General features: G+C 40.2%; 3 protein-coding genes across 4 annotated transcripts in view; 1 reads left to right on the top strand and 2 right to left on the bottom strand.

Moving 5' to 3' along the window:
* LOC123822661 (protein POLR1D) overlaps positions 1-15402 on the bottom strand; it is a 42545-nt gene extending 27143 nt beyond the window's left edge. Inside the window, exon 1 of the mRNA XM_045844758.1 lies at positions 15280-15402. Coding sequence (XP_045700714.1) covers positions 15280-15305 — 26 coding nt within the window. The 5' untranslated portion in view covers positions 15306-15402. The remainder of the gene's footprint in view (positions 1-15279) is intronic.
* On the bottom strand, positions 13837-15407 carry LOC123822660 (DNA-directed RNA polymerases I and III subunit RPAC2). Its single transcript, XM_045844757.1, has 2 exons — positions 15280-15407; positions 13837-14411 (listed from the first exon to the last, which is right to left on the bottom strand). The coding sequence occupies exons 1-2, from the start codon at positions 15303-15305 to the stop codon at positions 14036-14038; spliced, it is 402 nt and encodes a 133-aa protein (XP_045700713.1). The 5' UTR covers positions 15306-15407; the 3' UTR covers positions 13837-14035.
* Positions 15408-15569: 162 nt separating this feature from the next.
* The window catches only part of LNX2 (ligand of numb-protein X 2), a 90312-nt gene continuing 78245 nt past the window's right edge, over positions 15570-27636 (top strand). The window contains exons 1-3 of one of the 2 annotated variants that reach the window (XM_045844755.1): positions 15984-16002; positions 16098-16421; positions 16701-16895. The gene's annotated coding sequence lies outside the window, so the exon portion shown is untranslated. Of the gene's footprint in view, positions 16422-16700; positions 16896-27636 lie in introns of both variants that reach the window. The other variant, XM_045844754.1, reaches the window with a different exon arrangement.

The raw sequence follows: 27636 nt of genomic DNA, 5'->3' as shown, positions 1-27636 counted from the left end.
AGCCACCCAGAAAATACAGTGATTCATTTCAGTTCATATTATAAGACCTCTCATTAAATGTGCCATGGTAAATTTTATGTAAGTTACGCAGAAAAGCATCTATTACTAAAAAAAATTTTGTGGAGGTGAAATGCGGATGACAGAGAACTAACTCAGAAATAGTAAACTCTAACTAGAAAAGCCCATGAATAACACCATGCCAGCAACAGTATATCTGTTTGATAGGTCAATTGATTCATGTCTACATGAAATGTCAGTTGGGAGAAATAAAAACCAAAGAGTATAAAGTCAAAATAACTATTGAGCTCTTTAACTTAATGAAAGTATTTTGTGATATCCTGAAAAGGACAGATACTTTGAAGAACAAAACTGATGTAAAGAAAACTGCAAAAAAAAATGTTTAAAGTCTAGGAAGATGGGTGAAGAAAGGAGCCAATATCACAACAGAGAAAAGCTAACATGGTGGCTACTTGAATTTAGTAAAGGACAAGAATATGACAGAAATGTCAAATAAAATTCTGACTCTAATTCTAATTCAAAAAAAGGATAAAAAACATAATAATTGTATAAAAGGAAATATTGCAATATGAAGCCTCTAAAGTTGGCCTCTATGGCTTCCTTTAATCAGGGCTGAAGTTTGACATTCTATCCTTTGATAAACATACCACAAACCAGAAAACCACCTCACCAAAAGCATGGACTGTAAACTATACTCTCAATCTAAAAAGAGCTTTATTTCGTACAAATGAGGTGCAGTTCTCTGCAGACTGTCCTAAACAATGCTTCAGAGTATTTGGCTCTCAGCCCCAAGAATGGCCTACTCAGCAGAAAGTCTCATCAGCCCACTGAAGCTATTTTTTCATTTGTGTCAAGACTGGCAGGGCCCCCGCCTCCTCCCCCAGTGGGAGCAGTGGTTGGGCTCAGCTGCAGTGGAGCGTTTGCCCTGAGACGGAGCCCCAGTATTGTGGCTAGAGGCCCTAAGGCAGGAGGAAGCTGGGCAGCCCCAAGACCTACAGAGTCAAGGGAGTATCCCCAACTAGCCAAGATGCAGGGATTCTTACACTGAGTGTATGAAAAGCCCCACCATACCAGATGGAGTGTGGGGCCAGGGGAAGGCAGACACATGCATCATAGAAATCAAAACAGCACAGGGGGAGATGCTGGACCAAAAAGGCCTGCCAATCTAGCTTGGTGGATGGGAGGTGGACCCACCTGAAGCTCCCAAAAGTTTGGTTAGTTGATTGGTTATTTTGAGAAAACCACAGGGGAACAAAGAAGGCTCTCTTGCTATGGCTCTTTGCTCATGATCTGCACTTGGTTGGTGGCCTAGCCTGTTCTCTCCATGGGCCTTCAGGAGGGAGCCTCTCTTACTCTTTTGCCCACTTGATCATGCATTTGCCAGTTGCGTTTGTGTACTCTCTCCCAGGAACACGCGACCTTGTGGCTCCAACAGCCTCATGGCCCATGGCTTCCAGGGAGCCTGAAACAGGAAGTAGCTGGGAACAAGCTAAGCTACCTGGATGACTGCTTAGCAGCTGCCTGTGGACTCCAAAAGACGGTACTTTAAAATGAAGCAGGAACTCTGGGCAACTGGCTTATGTTTTGGTCTTGCTGAGGATGACTGGACTTTGTCTTGGTTTTGTGGAGGAGATCAGCTTCGAGACAGGGAGTCCACCACTCTCCCAAATAGCGCAGAACCTGAATAAAAACCTCTTTTCTTTTACATCAGTACCTGCCTCATGGGTTTGGCTTTTTCTGTGGCAGGTAGACAATCCCCCTTTTTTGGTTTGGTAACAATAGAGCTCTGATGCAATGCAAACATATTCTTATAGATGCTAAATTCAGCAGCACTGAAGGGACCACTAGAAAGGCTGCAGAGATAACTGAAGGGAAAGAGCCAGCACATCAGACTAACTAACCACTACAGGAGAAAAGTCCAAAGCATGAAAAATTCCATTACTGATCAATCCAACCTTTAAGTGTATATCACATCAACATATCAATTGCCAAAAGAAAGTAACCACAGAGAGTAATACAATTGGTGACTTGGGCATCAGAAGCCAGATGCAACACAGTCAAGAACCAGCATACTCTGAAGCAGACTTTACTATTCAGGTGTTCAATTACTGACATGTTATGATATAACCAAGAAAGGAAATATGAAAGCATGTTCTGAAGCAAATGTTTCATGATTCATTTTACAACATGCCAAAAACCTTAAACACAATCTTCTGTCCCTGTATTATTGCTATGCTTTAGGTTGCTACACATGTTAGAACCATCTTGTTTACCACTGACACACAACCCATGCTTGCAGATGCAATTGGACTAGCTGGAGCAATGCTAATGAAGAATTTAGACTGTGTTATACATGGAACGGACACCCAACTGAGAAAGTGGGGGAAATTTGAAGCGACAGATCATCCTTATTACCCAAACAGCATAACTGGGCCTGCCTCAAGGTCTAACAGTCTAATACTTACAAAAAGGGCACTGTGTTAATACAAATGTTTGGGACCATACTTTCACAACTGACTTGGAGTAGTCAATCCCTAAGTTCACAATTCTCCCTTAGCATTTACCTGATAGAAATTGTGCCATATACCAAACTTCTACATGAATTCCTACACAATCAGTGTTCCAGAGAGGTCCCAAGTCCAAGTATTTACAAGACTCTTTTTACTATGATATGCAAGGAAAGAATGGAGTTTACTAGTATGGAAAATGATATTTTTATGAATGAAGTACTAGTAAACCCATATCTGGGTTCTTAACCAGATACTAACTCATTGACTCTTTTCATGGTTAAGATGTATAAAAAGCAGCCCCATTTCCAACATGTTTCAACCTGAACTTAGCCATAAACAAGACGTATCGGTCAATTCAAATTGAACTCTTTGGAGAATATGCCTGGCAAAGCTTTCATATCTTCATATGTACCTGAGGGAGGTAACATAGGCAATATTGTGGACATTAAAAGCTAAGCCTATTAAAAAGTCAGGCATGCTTGGGTTCATGTCTACTAAGAAGCTGTATAACCTTAAGCTGGTTTCTTAACTTTTGCAAACCTACCCATTTCCTTTTCTATAAATGCGAAAAAAAAACAAAAAAAACAACCAAAAAAAAAAAACAAAAAACAAAAAAACAACTATCTACCTTGAAGCAGGATTGAACTGGTTTTTTCCCACTTCACTAGGGGAATCAGTCTTCTTACTGTAATAGTCACAGTTACATATCTGTTAAGCTGTCTGCTTTTGACTAAGAATAAGCCCAGTTGGCTTCCTCATGTCCTGGCTTGTTCTGAAGCAGTGCTTTCTGATGGGGACCAACATCCTACAACAAGAAAATAGAAAGGGAACTCTTGGCTTGCTTGCTACAAGTCTGGGCAGCAGGCAGAGACACACCTGTAGGCTGACACTTTGAAAGACAGACATTTTCAGCAGAATAGTATCTAATCGTAAGGCCCTAGAATCCCCAATTTTCCCATCCACTTAAGGAAAACATGTAATCTTTGCCATGTAAACAAATAAACAAAAAGCACAAAAAAACCTCTAGAACCAAATCTGGAAAGTTTAGATTATAAGTCTGATGCAGAACATAATCCAACTCATTTACTTTGACATAGAACATGATGATTGTACTCTTTATTTTTCAACTTCAGGGAAAGAGATGATAATAGATGCTTACATCCCCAATTTTAATCACTTTTGAATAAAAACCCTGTAAAGTATTCCAAACACCAGGATTTACATTTAAGTAGGCAGGACAGAGTTAGCAAGCAAACCAGGGTCTGAAATAATTTTTAGGTGAAGAATCTCAGTGATATGTAATACTCTGAGTTCCAACTAAAATTCATCCTGAGATCCCATGTAATTTACCAAACACGGCAGTGAGAAATTGAGAGTTATGGATGAAATGCTCAGGAGAAAATTCAAAGAAACTGATCAGAGTGATAAAGTTGTTTTTTTTGTTATGTTACTAGTGACTTTAGGAAAGCCCCTTGGTAACCTAACTATGGACTGGTTGTCAGGGAACCAACCAGGTGATCGAAGGGATGGAACTTTCAGTCCCATCCCCTGATCTGCAGCAGAGAGGGGAGGAGCTGAGAATTGAGTTCAGTCACCAATGGTCAATGACCATTGACTTAATGAAGCCTCCTTAAAAACCCCAAAGGATGGGGTGCTGAAAGCTTCACGGTTGGTGAACATGGGGAGAATTGGGAAGAGAGAGCATAAAAAAAACTCTACACCCTATCCCACATACTTTGCCCTATGTACCTCTTCATCTGGCTGGTCATCTGTATCCTTTATTATATACTAATAAACCTAAGTAGATATTTCTCTAAGTTCCCTGAGCTGCTCTAGCAAATTAATTGATCTGGAAGAGGGGGTCATGGGAATCTCCAAGTTATAGCCAATTTCCCACAAGCACAGGCAACAACCTGGACTTCAAAGATTTGCCTCTGAAGGGTCTAGGGGGTGTGTGGGGGGTGGTATGAGGTCTTATAGGACTAAGCCTATAACCTGTAAGATCTGTGTTATCTCCAGGCAGACACTGTCAGAACTGCTTGCCTGGTTGTGGTAGAAAACACACTAGAGGCCTTTACCTACTATCAGGCCATATAAAGATGGGATTTCTGACAATTTTCTTCCAAAACAAGGTAAAGTGCATTTTTAAGGGCAAAATAAAACCTAAGTAAGCATACACAGTTCACCCTATTAGATTTTATTTTTTGAAATATTATTGACCCATGAACTCCCCAAATCTGAAACTATATAATAAGTACAAAGCATAGCAGGGTATACAATAAGTACAAAGTAGAGTACAGATATACTGATAGCCAAACTTGGCTCAGGTTAGTTAGCTCAGCCACCTCTTCTTAACTCAGGTTACCTCTCTGTACTCACAGACCCCTAACAGATCCATCTGTAAGGTTCACTAAGTTCCCACTGTGCAGGCTGCTCCTTTGGCACTGGATCTTTGCCAGCTCCAGTCATGACCACTTTTAGCTAAACAAATTCCTAAGTCTGTCTCCTCCCTGAAAGTCCCAGACTGTTGTCATTTATATGTGACAGACTATGGAGCTAAAGACCTGCCATCACAAATTTGTGGTTTTCAACTCCAAAGCTTATAGAATAGTTATTTCTGCCTTTCAAATTCAAATTCAGCTCTTAGGATATCAATTGAAAAAACAACTATTTATTCACTCATAAGTATTTTTTGAGCATCTGAACTGTTGAGTCAGGCACTGTTCTAGGGGCTGTATACATTGCAAGATGAAGGTGTTGGGGGAGGGGCTATAATGTTAAACAAGGTGGAAGAGCTAGAAAAAATGACGCCTGTGTTCACAGTTCTTTGGCCCAACCTGATTGCAAACTATGAAGGCAGGAACCAAATGAAATGCATCTTTGCATGCCTAGTATCTGGGACACAGCAGGACTTCAAAAGAGCTGCTGAAAAAATGCACATATTCCATATTTTTCCACAGCAATGCTACTTTTGTAATAAATGGCATCAACTTATCGGACAGTGGGTCTGGAAATGAATGTATTATTTGGCATTGGCAAAACAGCAAACCTTTTGAGTCAAATCCTTTGAATTCTACCTCATGGTACCCAAAACAATAACCCTACAACTTTTCCCCTACTGGAATTCTGTGCAGACCAGATGCCTAGGATAATCAGTGTCATTGCATCGTTTCATATTGCTGCTGCTGCAAAACAAAAATGTCTTTTTTTTTCAACTTCAAGTGAGCAATATGCTACCTTTCATTTTAGACTAACAGGAGCAAAGGTAACAAATGTAGCATGGGATAAAGGTGGTAGGGATGGCAGTATAAAGGCTCTTGGAGATAGAGAGCCTAAGAAAGAAGACATAAGATAGCCTTAGAGAGAGAGAAGACATTAATGAAATAGATTCCAAAGTATAACCACCTTTATCAAGGTTCTATAATATGGCTTACTCTCCCATGGAAACCACAGGAAAGGTGTGCTTCATTGCCTCACAAAATTTTTTTTTCTTCTCAAAGCTTATTAATGTGGTGAGTGAGCATGCAAATGTCATCTGATGAGCACACAAACTAATGTCATTATAAATTAGTCCTCTTCAGTCTGTCCTCCCTATTGCATCAGTCATACCGACACTGACAATCAGTCATTCATTCTTTCATTGAATAAATACTAATGAAGCCCTGCTCTGTGCCTAGTAGGGTTTTAAGTGCTATGGATACACAGACAAAAAAGGATGAAACCCTTGCCCTCAGGGAGTCTATATTTAAGTGGAATCAGACAACAAACCTATAATACATAACATAATGTCAGTTAATGGTGAGTACCATAAAGGTGTGAAGCAAGGTCAGGCACAGAAAATGGTGGTTTGAATGTAGGTGCACCCGCCATTTGAGGAAGGCAATTGTGTTCAGCAGCCTCCAAGATGCTCCTAAGGATCTCCTGGTATTTATACCCTTGTAAAATCCATCCACAGTGTAGTCGACTTGGACCTACTGACTTCTAACAAACAGAATACAGCAGACGTGATGAGATGCCCTTCTGAGACTAGGATATAAAAAAGACCGTGGCTTCCTTCTGAGTTCTCTTTCTCTTTCCTGGATCACTTGATCTGGGGGAAACCAGATGCTATGGCATGAGGCAACCCCATGTGAATGAACTTAGACATGAAATATCCCACAGTCAAGTCTTGAGATGATTGCAGCCCAGATGACACTGATTGTAGTCTTGTGAGATACTGAGTCACAATCATCTAGCTACAGTCCAACCAGATTCCTGACCCACAGAAACTGTAAGAATTTTTTTTTCAGCCACTAAATTTTAGGACAATTTGTTATACAGCAATGGATAGCTCATACAGTGATCAAGGATGGTCTTTCTGAATAAATAATGTTGAAAAGGCACAGGCCATGTACAGATGTAGGTAAAAAGCAAAGACCAAGGCTCTGAAACAGAAACAAGTTAGGCATATATCAATATGAAAGAAGTGAGAAGGCAAGTATGGCAGACAGTCACAGGTGGTGATGTGGACAGAGACCAGTTGGAGCCAGCCAGCCTTGAGGGCTGCTGTGGATAATGAGGCATAACCAGTACTATAAAGGCTACAATTCCAACCACCATTAATTGGCTTAAATAGTAATCAATATATTGTAACAGCAATAATAGCAACAGCTAATATTTGTGCATTTAAATATACAATACTAGGCATTGTCCTAAGTGCTTTATTTCACTTAGTCTTCACAACAACCCTACAAAGTAGGTGTTTCTACTAGTCCAATTTTACAGATAAGGAAACTGAGGCTTATAAAGGTTAAGTCACTCTCCCACGCTCACAAGTTAGGAATGTGGGAGACAGGCCCTCTGACTTGAGTCCTTACCCTTCACCTCCACACAGTATTGTCTTGAGAAGCCCTTAAACAGAAAGCCTCTTTCACCCTTGAAAAAGAAAACAAACAACACTCAAACTGTTGTTTAAGCCACCTGGTGGTTCAGTCTGTCTGATTAGATGGTCCCAGCAGTTTGATTTTCTCTTGGAACCCATTTAATAGCATTGTTTGAGGCATTACATACAATTTTTCTGAGGTCTGATCCAGGTTAGCATGGTAAATTTAGAAAACAGGTAGCTTTTCTTTTGGACATATTTTAAGTGCCTTGTATAACAAATATATTAGTATGATTAGATAAAATTATCAACAAATATATTTTATGCAATTTTATGCTTAGCTGACCTAGCATAAGTCCTGGCTTCCTACCAATATTCAGATATTTTGTTTTTATTTATTTACTTAGTTTTAGAGAGAGGGGGGAAGGGAGGGAGAAAGAGAGGGAGAGAAACATCACTATTAGAGAAAAACATCCATTAGTTCCCTCTGGTACACACCCCAACTGGGGACTGAACCAGCAACCCAGGTATGTGCCCTGATGGGGAATCGCTTTTCAGGACAACACCCAACCAACTGAGCCACACCAATCAAAGCAATATTCAGATATTTTGGCACCAAACCAGGTATCCATTTGCTATGGAACTTGCTTTTCCTTCCTGCTTACCCTTTGCCTTAAAGCTCAAGAATATAAATGTTCCATCAGAATATTAATTTTTGTGAAGATGAGAAACCCACTCCATTTACCTTTGATTTTTATCTAGATCCTATTAATAGGAATGCTATTTTAAACTATCTTAAAAGCAATGGCCTTGGCATACTGATAACATTCCATACTGGGGTCCACAAATTTATATTCTGCTGCTTCGGCTAGAGATAACAAAAATAATAAAGGTTACTAAAATTTTTTTGTTTTCAAGTTTTCACCTAGAAGAAAATAAACAAAACCAGCTTGTCTGACAGTTAATGATATAATAACAATAGCTACACTGATTGAGAGCACATGGGAAAGATAATAGCCTAAGCACTTTGAATATATTTTCTAAATTAATAGTCATAGCTTCCCTATGTGGTATTATTATCTCAATCTTACAGATGAAGAGACTGAGACACAAAGAGGTCAAACAGCATGTCCAAGGACATAGAGCTAAAAAGTCTAGGGCCAAAACCCAAGCAATGTGATTTTAATAGTGCAACCTCTTAGCTCCTATACTACAGGAGCAGTTATTTAGCCTGAAAAGATGTGCAGGATCCCAAGCACATCAACTTCTGCTTCTAAGAAAGATAATACTTTTCTCAAAAATACACACAAAAAAGCGCCAGTTAAAATAAACTCAACTACCCTAATACACGTGTATATTAGCCAATCCAAAACTCCTACAGTATCCTAGTGTCTCACACAGGAACTCAATATTCTTTTTTATAATTATTAGGTGAAAACATAAGGTTAAAAAGTGATAGAAATCTAGGTACTAATAAAAACCACCCATACACAATGCTGAAAGTTTATTCCTTTAAAAAGTTTAGTAATTTTGTTTTTTCTATGCTAAATAATCCAGGTTTATGTTTTAGAAAATTCTGGGCAGGTGCTCCTTTATTCTTGGTCTGTTATTCCTCTGTTCAAATGCCACCTTTTCAGAAAGGCCTTTCTTAACTACTCAATGTCTCAATACCTTCTCACCCCCATCATTCTTTTACTTCCTATTTATATCATTACCTTAAATTACATTATATATTTATACATTTCTTTTTTATCTCTGCCACTAGAAAACAAACTGCATGTGGGCAACTTGTTCTGTTGTATCTCTAAATGTGTCTCAATATGGTATGTGCTCAACATTATTTATGGAATGAATGAATGAATGAGGAGAGCAAGTTGGTGAAGGCAGATAGTCATAAAAGTCAGTCAGCTTACTGCCCTGACTGCCTCTTCCCATCTCTAACTTTCACATCTGAAGCCCTGGATTCATGTCATTAACTAATATGTGAATTCTTCTGACATGGGTGGGGAAATGAGTTAAGGAAAGGTGGTTGCACCCTCTGGCTCCCATTAGCAAGGAGAGGTTGGGGTGGAGATAGTAAATCCTGCTATTCTGGTTTTGGTTGTGAGGGGATGGTAGGGAAACAGAGGTCAAAGACATTTGTATTGGGCCATTTTCAACCATTTCATTACCTTTACCCCTATACAGAATCTGTCTCAAAGTCATTTTAATTCTTTTTTAGTCCTTTTTTTTTTTTTTGGTATTCATCCTTTTACCTCCATTTCTGCAACTCTGCCTCGTGACATTACTCTTGGACTATTACAAACGCCCCCTAATTCACTGCTGTCTCCCAGTGCTTCCTTGCACTCATCCATTCTGCACAGGCATGGGACAACCCCCCCGCCCCCCCCGCCAAAATCTTTATGCAATTTTGCAGCTCAAGAATCTTAAATGGCTCCTTTACACTGGGAAAGAGGAAACCATTTATCTTGGAACACTATTTTACAAGTCTGCCAACTTCAACACACCATGAATTACTAGAAGGCAGACTATGCCTGTTTTGTTTGCTATTTCCAGTGCCTAGCACAGTGGTGGCAGAGGGCTAGTCATGAATCAATCTTTGCTTCAATAGTGTCTCTCAGTGAGACACTATTCTGTGTTTAGCACATAATATTCTACACTGAACATTACAGCAGTTCATCATAAATGCAATTTTTTTTTTTCATGTGTATAATCTGTCTTCTCTCTCCAAAACCACATAAGACTTTTTAGGACAGACCAATTTTATATTCTTTTCTCTACCATTTCTCAGGACTGTGCCACTACTATGAACCTATTTGTTGTATAGGGATCTAATAATGTAGGTTTGGAAGAAATTTCATTATGGAAAAAAATGTAGACAACACATTAACCCTACTGGCACAGTATAAAGTTTCAAAATAGCAAAAGAAAAACCAACATTAAAATGAGCTCAAAGGGCTAAATTTGGGATCTTTATAAGTATTTGAAAGCAGACTAGTGGACTCAGGTAAACTTCGTAGGAGTCCTGTTGGAAGGATTTTACAAAGATTGTCTTTGACTCTAAAATTATGCTAACTAACCACAAATGATGACTTTTGTCCAGTGATCTGGAGACTAGCTACAATTTTAATAACATGTTTAAGGGAAACAAAAAGAAGGCTGGGGAATTGTGGGCCATAGAACTTGATATGCTCTCCTATTTCCTGAAATGTAAGATCCTCTGGGTCAGAATGTACTGAATGGACTTTTCATATATATACCTTTTTATCTCTACAGAGATTTTGTAGGCACCTGTGTGTTATACCAATTAACTAGAGCATTTAGATGTTAAAACTATATGCAGTTTATAAATAGTTCATAAAATGCTTTGAAAATGGAAAATGCTAGATGAGCTCTCAAATGATTATATATAAAAAGCCTATGGTAGGTAATCATTTAATTTAATAACTGGTTCCTTAAAAGGCATAGTACTTTATAGCTAAACAGAATTTCTGATCTTGAATCATTAATATTAGTTTATTTAGAGTAAAATGCTATTAGAGAGCAAATTAGAGATACTGATCAAGCTATTTTCAGTTTAGACTGATATTATTCATATCTCCATCCTTTCATAGACAAATTCAGCCTTCTCTCAGGTCCTTGCCGATTTTATGCAGATTCTCCCCACATATACATGACTCTGTTATTCTTCCTGCCTTACCCTCAGTTTTCCTTTTTCTTTGCACCTATTTGCCTTCAGGTGTCTTATATGAACCTGTGATTTTATGACAACCCTAAACAGTTTTAAGCCAGTATGTCACATGATCAATGACAATAAATCCTTTTAGGAGCAATGAAGTCATGAGATGCAGCCAGTGGTCAGCACTGGGCACTGTCATTGATCACTTCAGCCTACTATCATCATTCTATAGTTCTACGTCTACTAATTGAACTTTGCTTTCATCTCCTGACAAGTCTTCATTCAGAAGCATTAAAATTCAACATAATTCTATTTATCATCCCCACAGGACTACTCATAAGCAAAATTTTAGAAAAGGCAAAGAATTTTTTTATCATTTCCCACTTACCCCTTAAGGACTTTCCTACATCTTCACTGGTTTTCCAGAATCTTTTCTATCACTCTAGGAAAATGCTCTCTATGCTTGCCCCATGACTTTGATCTTTCCTCATCCCTGCTGTCATTTAAATTTAGCTCTCCAATGTCCCACAGTATATCTTCTTTAGTGAAAAACCCAAATAAAGTCATTCTTCTGTAAAGTGACTGTTAATGTCTAACTATAGGCACTAAATTAATGCTGCCTACTGCCTAACAACATTCTTGCTAAATCCAATTAATATTTTTCAATCCTTATGTTCAACTCATTCAACATCACTCTCCTCTGAGAGCCCTGGCTTCCACAACTCTACTTTCTACAGGACTTCCTATTTGACTGGTTGCTCCTTTTTTAACCCAAACTTTAAACACTAGGCATGAATAAGGCTTGGTGTTGGACCCACTTATTTCCCACACTTGAACTTTTATGGATTTACATCACCTTTACATAAGAACTAAGTTAATCTCTAGCTTCGTTAGATCTCTTTCATGGCTTCCAACTCACCTATCTACTATCTACCATGTTCAGGATGGAACTTTTGAGTTCAGTCACCTTCTCCATCTTCCAACCTATTTTCCCTCTTAAGCTTCCCATTGCAGTAATTTGGCCTCAAACCTAGGTAGAAGTCATCGTTCTGTTTCCTCACCTTCCACATCAAATTCCTGAGGTCTACCAATTCTGTACAAATTTGGTTTAAAAATACATCCCAAATCCACCCTCTTTTCTCCATTACTAGCTTACTGCCCTTCCAGGCTGTACCACCTCTTGAGTTTCTGCTTTTACTCTGGCCTCTCTACAAATTAATTTCCCCACACTATAATCAAAGTATTCAGATGCCATTACCATTATACATAAAACCCAGCTCCGTGCCACTCCAGCTCTTCTTCCCATTGAATCCATGCTACAGATATACAAATCTTCTTTCAATACATTTAATTCCCCAAACCACCCATTTTCTGCTTCAGGACCTTTGCACATACTATTCCCCCCGAAAACTTTTCTCTCCTTTTTGCAGAACTAGCTTCTTCTCTTCTATGTCTGGAAGATATTCCCTGACTTCCATATCTAGAGCACATTCTCCTCTCACGTTATCTACCATATATTTAGTCCCACACTGATAAAACTTTTAAAAATTCCACTCCTTTTATCACATATGCTCCATGAGAACAAAACCTGTGTCTCGTCCACTAGCAAATCTATCTCGGGGCCTGTTATATGCCAGCTGCTCAATAAATGCAGAACTGTAGTTACCTGAAGAAATTGACTGCATGTAGGAAATGCAAGCTCCATGGCAGGACGGTAGAAGAGGTCTGATATGAGTTCACTACATATCAGGCACTGTGCTGCAACTAAGTAAAATGATAGACAATGTAAGTACTAACAATCACGTAGTAAATCCAAGATGAGGAAACAGACTATAATGAAAGCACAGGTAAGTACCCAAAATAGTATGAAGAGTCTAACATGTTAAGTTCTTACCTACACCACAGTATGGCAGAGGTTAAGAGTCCTCCAGAAAGAGGGACTAACATAAATAAAACCCCAAAGCATGAGTACTGGATTGTGGAGTGCTCAGTCCACAGGTTGACAGATATTTAAGGTGAATTAAGACTCAAGCTGGAGTAGGACAGATATGAGACAACATTTAAGAGGTAAGTAGGACAGCTCTTACACGTGATTCACTATCTTAAGTTTTCAAACAAAAATCATTTTCCCCACATTGAATTTTCTTTCTCCCTGTCCTTACTTTCTTTCAAATACTGCTTCTTTTATGTAACTCTTGACTATACTTAGAGATCTACCTAAGGACTGAAAAGGTAATCTGGCCATCCCAGTAATCTTCTTCTCTAATATAATTAAATTCTCTTGACCTACTTAGGTCATTTCTAACTAAATATTTTATTAGTGTCCTGAAATTAAAGCAGTAAACTGATAGCTATCCTATAATTATCAAAAAGATGGAGCCTGATATTACCTAAAATTCTCATGTGAAACCAGAATTCTCACAATTCTTTCAAATTAATCCCTACCCTTGCCCAATGACCAATCACAGCAAAGGATAAAAAACATGTAGCAAGAGGACAAGTCTTTCCCCCCAGCTCCCATCTTTCTTTCCTATTTCCCCCTAAAAAAACACCCATAGTATCTGTACTCATGCTCTATTGCACGTCTTCCTCTTCCCCAGTCACAGCCATGAATGCATATTTCTTTTTAATTCCCTTAATAAAAGCCCTGGTCTAGTCCCCTGCTTTTCTCATAGTTTCCTCCCTTTCAATGTTGGCTCAATTCAAGTTTAAAAAAATGCTAATACCCCTAGTCAACCACGAGGACCAAGGAACAGAAACCACTCAAATTAGTTTAAAGAGGGAATTTATTAGAAGGATACAAAGGTTATGGCAGGGAATCTAACAACTGTGATGGTGATAAGATAGTATCACACCTTTCTGAAGGGCAGATCATGTTGCAATCAAACTTCTACTTCCTTCTGGGTTTTGCAAGATCACGAAGCAAATATGTTAGAGGATGTTCCTCCCTGTATGATGCACAAGGGACTAGAATGTGGATTCACTTCTGCTTGCTTTCTGGTCCTTATATTCCTTTATGCTGGCCTCAAACTTCTCAAGCACATGTTGGCAGACATTCATGAGCTCATTCAGGCCTCTCTGAAATGGCTCAACAGCTGGAAGACCTCCTCGAGTCTGAATGCGTAAATTAATTTTACTCTCTGAAGGATGGGTTGTAGTGTAACCACAAAATTCCACTTCCGGGTTCTTCATGATCATGTACCGAAGAGAATTTCCTAGAGTATGGTCCTCCTCGTGCAAAACAAATGTCACACAGTGTCTATCTGTTCCAGCTGCCTGGACCATTTCCAGGGCTGTCTTCCTCTCGCCTTCAGCCATTGAGGTCTTCAATCCAGACATTTTTCTACACACATATTTTTTATAAAAATGAGATTATACTGAATATTTTATTACTAGCTTTTTTCATTTACTATATCACAATTGTTACACATTAATACTCTAATGCACTCCAATCACACAGAATTATTAGCATTAGCCCCTTATTTTCCTGCCTCCACATATTCTACCAATAAACCCCTAACTAACCTCCAGTTTCTCCCTACTCCATCTGACCATCCACATGCCCTCAGGGGAGTCTCTTTAAAACACAAACTTAAATGTTTGCTAAAATATTCTTTTGATAAAATCACAAGAAAGGATAGGATCAGAGTAGGGTGGCCCCGCTAAAGGAAGAAAAGGGAGTTGGAAGGCATAAACAGATTATTGTAAGATTGCAGACTACACAGGATCAACGTGTAGGCCCTTTTGAAGGAGATAAGGAAACTAGTTCGATCCAGAAGAGTCGAGTCAGCAGGAGGGAGAAAAGATAACTCAGAGCAGAGGAGGGACTTGGGCCACAGTTACAGTGCCTTAGGCCTGACTGAATACACAAATACTATCACTTGGGGACAGTGGCCTGGGGAGTGATTTTACACGTTTGCTAGATTTACTCTTGTTCTAATTGGGGATTGGCAGTTTGGGGGTTTCTCAACAACTTATCTTCTTCCCAGAGCGTCTCTATTCAAACACATCCCTGTTTCCTACCCTCTTTTCCCAAGCGGAGGCCCCTCTCCCGGCCAGATGCCCATTTCTCTCTAGTCCCCTGCACTCCCAGTCAGGCTGGGACGCGGCAGAGGCTGAGGCCCCGGCCGGCCGCGTACCCCTCCTCGGCCGCTAGCGCCAGTGCAGGGCGCGACCCGTTCCTCCCGCCCGCCTCCTCGGACAGACGTTACCTCTCCAACTCCTGGTCCTCTTCCATCGCGGGGGCGGCTTCCGGAATCCTCAGGTGGTGCTGACGGACGGAAGGCTCAGCCCCATCACGCGAAGCATGCGAGCCAAAGAGGAAGGAAGGAACCGCTGACGGAAGGGGCGGAGGACGGAAGGAGGGAGGAGGAGTCGCAGCGGCGCCACAGGGCCCATCCACTGGGCCAGACTCGGAGGCTCCTCCCTGAGGCCCCGCCCCCAGGGGGAAGAGGGCGGTAACCAGGCCAGAGCGGCTACACCTGGCGCTTCTGGAGTAGGTCCGCCTCGGGAGCTAGCGGGGAGAGGTGGAACTGGGCTCCGGCCCCAGCCCCAAGGCAGAGACGAGCCTGTGGGCGCCTGAGCTCAGTCCTGGGCACCTTTCTCCAGGTGTAGGCGAAGTGGGTGGGAACTACCTGGCTCTCCCAAATAACCTTCTTAGGGCCCAAATCCGGCTCCTTTTTGACTTACTGCTGCTAGACTTGCGGGGGAAGGTGTTACTCCCACACAGGACCCCAGCTTTTTGGGGGGGAGGGGCTTTCATGGGACTATAGGCTTAATCTATAGTTAATAAATACACCTTGATGAATTTCACAATAGAATAGAATGGGTTTAAGACGATTTTTAAGTCTTGGTCATTTGAGGGAACAGTGAGAGTTTGGAAGGAAACTTTTCCCTCCCATCCTTTTTCTCCTAGGATCTTTTCTACCCTTGTGGTACGTCCTTCCCCTCTTCGGACTTCCTTTTCCCTTTACTCTTTTGGCTTCTTCAACCTCCTCACCTGCGGAACTTCCCTCACCTTTGTTCTCAGGTGCCCTGCCCCGCCTCGGCAACCTTTCCACACAGACTCGCTCTCAGTCCCCTTCTTCCGGCGTACCTCTCCTCTCTCAGGTATTCTTCCCTAAGTATTCCCTTCCTCGTTCTTCTGCTATCCTCGTCTTTCTCCTCCTGGCCAACCCCTGCCCCTACCACCCTACCCCAGCTGTCCTGTCGCCCAGCACACCCACACTTCTACTTTCCTGTGCCACCTGTTCTTCCCCGAGCCCCTTAGAGATTCCCTGCTTTCCCCCGCTGTTCATGCACCTCGCGGCCGAAGACCGGGAGGGTAGAGACACTTGAGCCTGTCTTCTGCGAGGTAAGCCGAAGAACCCTGCGGAAAGCGGGTGGGGGGAGGGCAGGCGGCTTGGGGTGTAGTGGGCTCACTCTAACCCGGGAGTGACGGCCCCGGCTGACCCGCCCCCTAAGCCCTAGGATTGGTGGGTCTGTTCTGTCCCGCCCCCTCCTCCGGCCTTTTCTGCCACCGGTTGGTCCAGGTGCGTGTCGGATTGGGTGGCTGGGCCCCGGCGCTTGCCCCCGGGAAGACAGCAGGGGCGGTTGAGAAGTGAAATCTTGGCTGGACTTTGCTTCTTGCCAGGAAATCTGCAGCGGCGGCGGCGGCGGCGGCGGCGGCGGCGAACGCAACAGCAGACGCCGCGCAAGCAGCCCCGATTCCCGACTTAGCGGAGGCCGCCTAGCTCCCGGCTCCCTCTGCGGGCCGATGAGAGCGGAGCTGGCGCTGGGCTGCGGCTCCGGGAGCGGCTGCGTGCCCCGGACAGCCGCGCTTTTCCCAGTGAGTAACTTTGGCCCGCCTAGCTTCGCTCCCTCCCGCCCGGTCCCCTGCAGCCGCCTCAGGTGCGGGCGTCGGTGGGGTGCGGGGTAGCGCTGTACCCAGGAGGCAGCCGAAGGGGCGCCACGGCAGTTCTCTGCGGCTGTTCTCCTCCCTGGTCCCGGCTGCAGGGGGACGCGGACCAGTTGTGGGCTGGCTGCCCTGGTCCGGGAATGGAAGAGACTCGCTGCCCTGCTCCCAGTGTCTGCCGCCCCGCAGGCGCCGGGGACAGTCAGGCGGCCCCCGACTGGTTACCATTTGATTCTGGCGACGGTGTTGCTGATCTGAGTTTTTGCTTTTTTAGGGAGGGGAGAGGTGGGACTGAGTTCTTATTTCCTGCGTGTATGTTGTCCTGAGTGAGTGTGGTACTAGCTGCCTTACGTCGGGTCTTGTTCCCCTGGAAAGGAATGGGGAGAGACCATACCCTCCAACCCAGCCTCTTGCCCATAAATCTCACCTTACCCTTTAGACTAGAGAGGGTGGGAGAGAGATTTGACATCTTGGCGGGGGGGGGGTGCGGGGAGAGGGAGATATCAAAATAAGTGCATTGATTTGAAAGCAGTCGCAAACAAAGCACCGTTTAGGAAATACATCTCTCGCTTTGCAAAGAAAGCTTTATGCCATGTTTTAGGTGAAGGACTTTTGACTTATATGTAGTGTTTCTTCTTACATTTAAGTTTACATCTAAGGCTATGAATCAATACATCCGTATTGGCCAGGAACTACTGTACACTCATGCACGGGCTGGGCTAAACTGTATAGATGTTTCTGTTTAAATCACAGAAACCAGAAACGAAGTTGAGTGAAAAGCAATGGTGAACTCCAGTGTATGGGAACTGCCTGCACTTTAAAAATTTCTCATTCTTGGAACAGTAGTACTTATTTGTAAATTGGCCTTTGTCTCAAGGCAGATGATATTTTTCTTGGCATGTACGGTGATGCAGCACTAGTGAACTTGGACCTCAGTCATTTAATTTTATTTATTTTGATAGTTTTGATTCTCATCTCCATATTCCTTTTGAAAATGGACTTTGATCCAATATCCTTTTTGGTCTGTCAAAGCTTTGTTAGGCAATGAATAACAAAGTTTTGCCTTTTTAGTTTGTCCAAGTCACATATGTGAGTTTTTCCCTAGGGGTAAAATGTAGGCCAAATCAGAACTAAAGTAGAAAAACACTACTTTTAATTTGACCCACTTGTGCATTAACATTCCTAATTCTGTATCTTGTTTCTCTCCTTTCCTCATCAAGTTAGGTATTTTTCATTATTTATTCATTCAGCAAATGGTAGAGTGCCTGCTGCATGCCAGACATTGATGGCAGGAGTAGCTTTTACCTAAGTTGTTATAGTCTCATTTGGAAGCTGATCCATAACTTCTATTCCACTGGCTCTCTGAAAGTAATTTGAGCCAAGTGCTGTGGGAACTTAAGAGAGGGAGCATTTCTGCCTGGAGTTTGTTAGGGAAGGCTTCACATAGGCACTGACTCTTCATATTGGGGTGGGGTTTTGCCAGGTGCATTTGGAGCAGAGGGACTAACATGGTAGGGTATTGCATTGAGATCTGCATATGTTTACTCCGGCTAAAGCACACAGTGTCCGGGGTTGGAGTAGTTGTTGGGGGCTGGAGTATCACTCATTTCAGAGCACTTAGCACTTTATCTTGCTTATAGTAGGCACTTAAATATTTGTTGAAGTGACTTGAACAGAAACATGAAGGATTTTGTCTGCCAAATTAAGAAAATTGGACTTTATTTTAATCAGGAGAATGTTATGATGTCATCTGTGTTCCAAAAACGTTTCTACAGCAGTCTGGAGGATGGTGGCGTCCAGGTGGGAGGTGCGGAGACTAAAGTAGGCACTGTTAGCTATAGGTGGTATGTGCTCAGGGATTTTCAGTGCACAATGTCTGGGTTTGAATCTGGCCCTCTCACTCCCTGTGTAACCTCTTTTTTCCTTAGGTTCTTCATTTCAGAGGGTTTGGGGGATGAAACTTGGAAAAACATGTATACATAGAATAACACTTGGCACATGGTAAGGAACTGATAGATACAAGTTGTTATCCTGTGTGAAGGCAGTAGAAGTACAAATGATGGGGCATTTAGGAGGTATAATTGGTTGGGCTAGATAAGTTACTCGATATGACTAGAGGTATTAGAGTGTACTGGTTAAGCTTTCTGTGGAATCAGAACAGGGGTTAACTTCTGTCACTTACCCTTAGAATTACTATCCTGACTGAGATTTTGTTTCCTAATGTTTAGGAAGTAAGCATAGAACCTGTCTAGTAGGGTTTGAGGATCAAGTGAAATTATGCATGTAATGCTTTTGGCAGAGTACCCAGCACATGACGAGTGCTCAATAAATATTAGTTGTTCCTTTAGTGATGACATTAGTGAGCTAATGGAATGTTAGAAGATATGAAAAGGAGTAGTTAAAAACAGTTGATGGTAGGAGCCAGGAAGGGAAGATAAACTAGCTTTGGACCTACCCAGTAAGATGCTAATGGATGATTGAGATGTCTGTGATGAAGTTGTTGGATAGATATGTGCAACAGGAACTAGGAAAGAATGGAAAGAAAAAAAAATAGTTCACCTAAACCTAGGTGAACTATTAAATAGTTTACAAGTATTTGTGAATGTGGTAAATTTTATGGAGGTTTTGGGGTAAGAGGAGGCAGAGGTGAGGTTTATGCTATAGCAGTGCCAGGAGTGTTGATGTTGAATATTAGGCATCTCTATCTTTAAATGCATTTTTGTCACCATCACAGGGAACTCCAGGCTCATATAATCTCATTGCTTCTGTGCCTTTCCCCCTTTCCTCCTTCTCTCCATTTTGCGTGCCCCTCCCCATCCAGATCATTTTTTAAATTTTATTATGCAGAGCCATTTATGGTAACTTTTCCCTGCATATGGGGTGAAAGTTCACTCCAGCCCCATCTTTCTATATTGAAATCCAATAAGGTTTCTAGAAGAATCATAGGTCTTATTTCATAGGTTCCACTCTACTTAGGAAGCAGTGTTGATTGAAAAAAGAAGTGTGTGTGTGTGTGTGTAACATGTATGTATATATGTTTACATGTACAACTATATATGTATATCATGGGGTGGTAAGGAGGAACAGATTTGTATAGGGACATTGCTTCCTGCAAAGTGGAACTGACAATACCTGCATCAAACCTTTGTCCTCTCTTGGGTATTAGCAATACTCCAGAGTGGATTCTCTGAAGTCTTGCTAAGAAAAGCTGAAAAGAAAGGAGCAGAAGTATTGTGGCAGAGAGGCTTAAGCATATCTCACACCTTTATCTTTCCAGGCTCAAGATTTAGGACTATTATTTCTGACAGTTACAATCCATCAGTGGAGAAATTATGTGGTGGAAAATGATTTTTCACTCAAAATTGGACTGGGTAAGAGATATGAGAAATAGAAACAAATGCAGAACATAGGTAACAGACAAGTGAAAGTATAACTATATACACTACATATACAAGTGTAATATGTAGTATACATATGTCCTTATATATGTATATAAGTGTACTGTAAACAGGGGTGTCCACCTGAAAACATAACCACTGTCATATGTAAAACAAATGAAGTTTTCTTTTTTCCTTTTTTTGAGATTTTTTTATTTTTAAGTATTTTTTATAGATTATGCTATTAGTTTCCCAATTTTTTCCCCCTTTATCCCCTCCAATCCTCCAGCATTTCCCCTCCCTTAGTTCATGTCCATGAGTTATACATATAAGTTCTCTGATCCTCTGTTTCCTATACCATTTTTATCTCTCCCTGTCTATTTTATGCCTACTAATTATGCTTCTTTTTCCCTGTACCTTTTCCCCCCTAGTCCTCCCTTCCCTCTCCCCAATGAAATTCCTCCATGTGATGTCCATTTCTCTGATTCTGTTCCTGTTCTAGTTGTTTACTTAGTTTTTGTTTGCTTTGTTTGTCTTTTAGGATCATTTGTTGATAGTTGTGAGTTTGTTGTCATTTTACTGTTCATATTTTTATCTTCTTTTTCTTACATAAGTTCCTTTAACATTTCACATAGTAATGGCTTGGTGATGATAAACTCCTTTAACTTGACCTTCTCTGGGAAGCACTTTATCTTCCCTTCCATTCTAAGTGAAAGCTTTGCTGGATAGAATAATCTTGGATGTAGGTCCTTGCCTTTCATGACTTGGAATACTTCTTTCCAGCCCCTTCTTGCCTGTAAGATTTCTTTTGAGAAATCAGCTGATAGCCCTATGGGGATTCCTTTGTAGGTAGCTCTCTCCTTTTCTCTTGCTTGTTTTAGGATTCTCTCTTTATATTTAAATTTGAGTAACTTAATGATTATGTGCCTCAGTGTGTTCCTTTTGGGTCCAACTTTTTTGGGACTCTCTGGGCTTCCTGGAAGTCTTTTTCCTTTGCCAGATTGGGGAAGTTCTCCTTCATTATTTTTGCACATAAATTTTCAATTTCTTGCTGCTGTTCTTCTCCTTCTGGCACCCCTATAATGTGGATATTGGAATGTTTCGGGTTGTCCCAGAGGTTTGTAAGACCCTCTTAACTTTTTTGAATTCTTGTTTCTTCATTTTGTTCCGGTTGGATGTTTATTTTTTCTTTTGTTCCAAATTGTTGCTTTGAGTCCTAGTTTCCTGCCTGGCAGTATTGGTTCCCTGAATATTTTGCTTTATTTCATTTTAGGTATCCTTCATTTGTTTTTTCATTTTTCAACCAAGCTCAGTCCGTTCTGTCAGCATTTTGACTACCAGGGCTTTAAACTCTCCATCAGATAGATTGGCTATCTCACCGCTTAGGTCTCTTTGTGAGGTTTTGCTCTGTTCTTTCATTTGGGCCAAATTTCTTTGTCTTGGCGCACCTGATAAGTTGTGGGGGGGTGCAGGGCCTTAGGTATTCACCAGGTCAGGGCAACCCTTCTTGCTGCACTGGGGCACTGCCTGTGGGAGAGGGGCCAGAGAGGGGACAGTGCAGCTCCCCTGCTTGGCTTTACCCACTTTCCAGTGGACTCTCATGTGAAACTGGAAGTTTCTCCTACTGGCAACCTCCATAATCCACAGTCAGCTCTAAGTCTCAGTTTCCCCTTAAGTCAGCCTCGCCTGCGCAGCCTGCCCTGGGCTGCCCACCCCACACAGCCTGCTGCCTCCCTGCAGCCAGCCTCGCTAGCCTGGTCTGCCATCCGCCTTGGTTTTTCTGAGCTGGCCCACACATTCTGCTTCCTTACTGGTCTGTTTGGGCTCAGCTGTTTATTTAATTCCTTGGTTGTTAGAGTTCTATGCAGTCTGATTTTCTGGCACTTTTGGTTGTTTATCGATTTTACATTGGTTGGTATCCTCCTTTTGGTTGTTTGAGGAAGCGAAGGGTTTCTACCTACAGCTGCATGTTAGCTGGGAGCACAATATTTTTTCTTTATTAAAAGCACAATCTTAGAGTTCTTTTAAATAACAAATTACCTAAAGTATGTAAAAGGGTCACTGTAAAGAATTTTTACAACCAATTTATGAGGACCTATATCTTATGTAAAACAAGGTATGCTTGGCTATAACAAAGCTTTCAAAGTCTCTGTTGGCCATTACTTTATTTATAGATAAAAGTAAAGTCAGCCTAGGAAGTATTGAGATTTAGTCACCAATCTGAAAAATTAATCCTTTATCAGAATTCTTACTACTGTTCCATTAAAGTGCATAAATAATTATTGAACAAATCAGTTGGAGTCCTTCACATATATCTTACTTATTCCATTATTTTATTGTGACCATGGCCACAATAAACATGATTTTAATGTTTGAGCTTTGACTTCCAATGTAATTATATTCAAGGAATACCTAAGCAACCACAATGCCATCAGCACTGGGCTGTTTGGAACACAAAAGACTGTCTTTGCCCCTGTGAAACTTAAAATCTTAAAAGACATTCAGTCAAAGAGTTAAGCATTTGCCGTAGGGTGACTAATACAATTGACTTTTAATATCTTATCTCCTCAACTCTAGTGACTTTCACTTCTACTGTATTTTAACATTCCCTCAAATTTCCACAATAGAAATCTTTAATTATATATCCTAATGATATATCTTGTTCTCTGACCACAGCCTCCTATCCTTCCAGATCTCTCATACGCACCCTTTATATAACAGCACCCTTCCAGTTGATAGAGACATTTTGCCAGTCCTTTGTTCCATCTCACTTCCTGTTACCTGTCCTGTTAATGTTACATATTGACATTTAATGGCCTTGAGGTCTTCCCTGTCCAGTTTGGAAAGCACTTTGCTAAGCACTTTCACTGGTACCTTTGCCTGTCTTGAGCTTGTTTTTGTGCTGTGCCTGCCGGAAAACTTCTCTGGTTAACTGCTTTTCTCCCTGAGTTGCTTTGGTAGCGCCATTAAAAGGTGGGACCCTTTTCAGTGCAAGTAATTCTCAGACAACCCTTCCTCCATTCCCCTCAGTCAACTAAGAGTGATGGGAGCATCCTTGTAGAGCTTACGATCTAGAGGAGATGGACGCTCATCAAATATTAGTATAGATTATAGTTACAAATTAATATGGTAAGTGCTTTGAGGAAATAGTGTGGGGTCATATTGTCCAGTACAACTCACTAGCCCATGTGGCTGCTGAAATGTGGCTCGTCCTAACTGCCATGTGCTGTAAGTCAAAAATACACATGAGATTTTGAAGACATGATACCCCCCAAAGGTAAAACACTCAATATGTTTGTATATGAAATGATAATATATTAGGTTAAATAAAATATTGAAACTCATTCAGTAGTTTTATTTTAAAAATATGGCTACTAGAACATTTAAAATGACATGGGGCTCACATTCTATTTCTCTTGGACAGTGCTGGCATAGGGTGCTGTCTGAGGAGCAGGGTGTCACTGAAGCCTTCCCTGAGAAGATTGTCTTTGAACAGATGTATCTGGCTGAGTAGGTGTTGAACAGGCAGGCCCTCCTCCGAGGAGGCAGTCAGAGATGGATGGCGCTTTGAGGGGGAGTGAGAAACTGGTGAGAGAGCTTGGAGAGATTGGCCAGGGATGAGGTCGAGAGGTAGACAGGGCCGGATCATATGGGCCTTCTTGGCTCTAATAAGGATGTTTTTCATCACTCATGTATTATTCCAAACTTTCATTATTTACAGACCCTTTACCCAACCCCCACTTCTACAGTCTGCAGATAATCTGGTCACTTCATGATGATCTGGTTTGATGTTTCAGATTTCTCTCCCTCCCCTCCTCAACTTTATCAGCCTCCGATCTGTTGAAGGCTAAGTTTCCACATGTGACCTTGATCTGATCCTTCAAAGTCTCTTGGGCTTTGGAAGGAAAGACTTTATTAATGAACTCCCTTCTGTATTTAACCTTTTTCTCCCTGCTGGCCTTTTCACTCCAGCCTATAAATATGCTCTAGTCTCAAACCTTATAAAACAAAGCTCCATCAACCTCACATTCCTCTCAAGCTACTGTTCTTGAAGCATAACAAAACATTTTATTTAAAGCAATGTATTCAAAATGTATTCAATGTAGTCATTATAAAATTATTAATAAGATATTTGATGTCTTTATATTAAGTATTTGAAATCTGTTTATTTTTATACTTACAGCATATCTCAGTGCAGATGCTAAATTTTCAGTGGATAAAGTAGAAGGAATCTTATCAAAATAATTTAACAAAAATATTTTACGTGCTTCAGTTTTTTTGTGGTAGTGGTGGTAAAAAACATGTAACAAAATGTACCATCTTAACCATTTTTAAGTGTATTGTTCAGTAGTGTTAAATGTATTCACATTGTTGTGCAACAAATCTTCACAATGTTTTCATCTTGCAAAACTGTACCCATTAAACACAACTCCTCATTTCCCCTCCACTTAACCCTGGTAATTGCCCTTCCATTTTCTATTTCTGTGGATTTGATTACTTTAGACATATAAGTGAAATCATATAGTATTTGTCTTTTTTTATGTCTGGCGTATTTCATTTAGTATGATAGTCTCAAGGTTTATCCATGTTGTGGCAGGATTTTTTCCTTTTCAAGGCTGCATAATGTTCCATTGTATTTATATATTGGAATATACATTTTGCTTATCCATTTACCCCTCCATGAACATTTGGGTTGCTTTCACCTCATGGCTGTTGTGAATAGTGCTGCTATGAACATGGGTGTGGAAATTTCTTTGAGACCCTGCTTTAAATTCTTTCCATTATATATCAGGAAGTGGGATTGCTGGATCACATGGTAGTTTTTTCTTTAATTTCTTGAGAACCTCTCTACTGTTGTCCACAGCAGCTGCACTATTTTATAGTCTCACTAACAGTGCATAAGAGTTCCAATTTCTCTGCATTCTTACAAAACCTTGTAATTTTCTTCTGTTGTTTTTTTTACAGTAGCCATCTTAATAGGTATGAGGTAATATCATTTAATTTGCATGTGCATTTAATTTACATAGTTTTAATTTGCACTAAGCACCTTCTCATCATGCTTGTGAGCCATTTGTCTGTCATCTTTGGAGAATGTCTGTTTAAGTTGTTGGTCTACTTTGAAATTAGGTTATTTGATTTTTGTTGTTGATTTGTAGAAGTTCTTTATATATTCTAGATATGAATCCCTTATCAGATTTGTTATTTACAAATGTTTTTTCCCATTCTGTAGGTCCCCTTTGCACTTTGTTGATTGTGTCCTTGGATGTGAAGTTTAAGTTTGATACAGTCCAATTATCTATTTTTGCTTTTGTTACTTGTGCTTTTAGTGTAATAACCTTGCTAAATTCAATGTCATAAAGCTTTCCCCCATCTTTTCTTCTAGGAGTTTTGTAGTTTCATGTCTTGTGTTGAGGTCTTTAATCCATTTTGGGTCAGTTTTTTAATATGGTATAAAGTAGGAACTAACCAAGTATATCTTTTTTAAAGGTTTATTTTTCATTCTCATTCAAAAGAGAGGGAAATGGAGACAGAGAGAAAGAAACTTTGATGTGTGAGAGAAACATTGACCAGTTGCATCCTGCATGCACCCTGGCCAGGGATTGAACCTACAACTTAGGCATGTACCTTAACGGAATCAAACCAGCAACCTTCTGGTATACGAGACAACACTCCATCCAAATGAGCCACACCAGCCAGGGCAAACAAAATATTTTGAACATACTTCTGACATCTTGCTTGTGGAAATAAGACAGAAAGATCTGAAATATGTAGAACAGTTTTAATTTGTAAGGATTGAGGGTAGTGATTAGGCTAGGAAATAGTTCTCAAATGGTGCTTAATAGTTTATTCTAGTGTAAATTTCTGTGTCCTTTTTTGTTTCTTGTAGTCATGAGACACCAATATGGAAGCAATCAATAGTCTAGGGCTAGCTGGAACTAAAAAGTAAAATGATTGGGAAGAAGCCAGGTATATGTGATGTGCATGCAATTGCATCCCCTGCCTCTGCTACTAAATATATAATGCACGTGGTCAATAGTTGCTGGGCATCTCTTTGAAGACCATTCTGCCAGCGACATTTAATAAGATTTTCAAAGTATCCATAGCAATTAGAGCTCACATGAAATATTTATTAACCTCATTAATTTCCCTTATTTTAGGTTTTATGCTTTCATTATTGATGAGATAATTGATACGTCAGTAGACTATTTTCAGAGTTTGTTAAAAATAGATGTAATTTTTCTGGTTCTCTGACCTATTCTTTTCCAGGTACATAGAGGACATTTATCAGCACATTTGAATTTTTCTACCTTTGATGGTATATAATCGATAATATTGAGACACTTTTCAGGATTTGTTCTCTGAGTCTGGATTTTTTTTTATTGTAGCTATTTACAGAAAGGGCTAAAAAAATGTTTTAATAAATCCATTTTGCAGGATACAGATGATAAAGTCTATATTCTTAAACATCAAGTTGGCTCAAACAAGTCGACTTTCAACTAATATATATTGTATTAACACTTTTTCTTATTGAAAAGTTTATATGTTATAAAGTTGCTCAGTATGATTTTAGTCTAAATGTGATGATGTGACCGAATTTTTGTTATTTATAGGCTCTTCAGAAGCAGTAAATCAAACCTGGTACTGGAAGAAAGCAAAATGGACTATTAAAAGTAGTTCTTCAAATGCTTATTCACAATGCAGTATTCTTTATATCTTTGCTGTAAAGAATTATCCTTTTTTTGGTTACTTGAACCTTTTGAAAGAAAATTGTTCTGTTATTAAAAAACAAAGAATTATTCTCTGTGTACTAGGATTTATGGAAGGATATATTTCTGGAGGACAAAACTTAATGTTTTTAAAATAATTAAATCTCTAGTTTAAATAATATTTTTCTGTTTTATAATTCCTGGGCAGCAAGTAACAGAACTATTTGATTTTCTTTGTTCCGTACATTATCAAGTACACAAGGGCATAAGGGTACATATGATTTTTTTATAACATTGTTTTTTTTAAAATTATGGAAGTTAATACATGCTAAATATAGAAATTTAGTAAATCCTAAACTATGTAAAGAAAATAAAAATTACAAATAATTCCACCAATTAAAATTCTTTTAAAATAATATATTCAACAAATATTTGACTACTCTGTACTGTATATCATTCTAGATATTTGGGATATGAAAGTGACTTATAGAAATTCTTGGTTTCAGAAATTGAGACTAGTGAGATTCCAGTTTCATTACAATTGCTATATTTCAATACAAATATGATATTTAAATGATAGAACTCAAGCAT

This window comes from Phyllostomus hastatus, unplaced genomic scaffold, assembly GCF_019186645.2.
Source record: "Phyllostomus hastatus isolate PE091 unplaced genomic scaffold, TTU_PhHast_1.1 phas_contig_41, whole genome shotgun sequence".
Lineage (NCBI taxonomy): Eukaryota > Metazoa > Chordata > Mammalia > Chiroptera > Phyllostomidae > Phyllostomus > Phyllostomus hastatus.
This window is presented reverse-complemented; position numbering and strand designations above follow the sequence as displayed.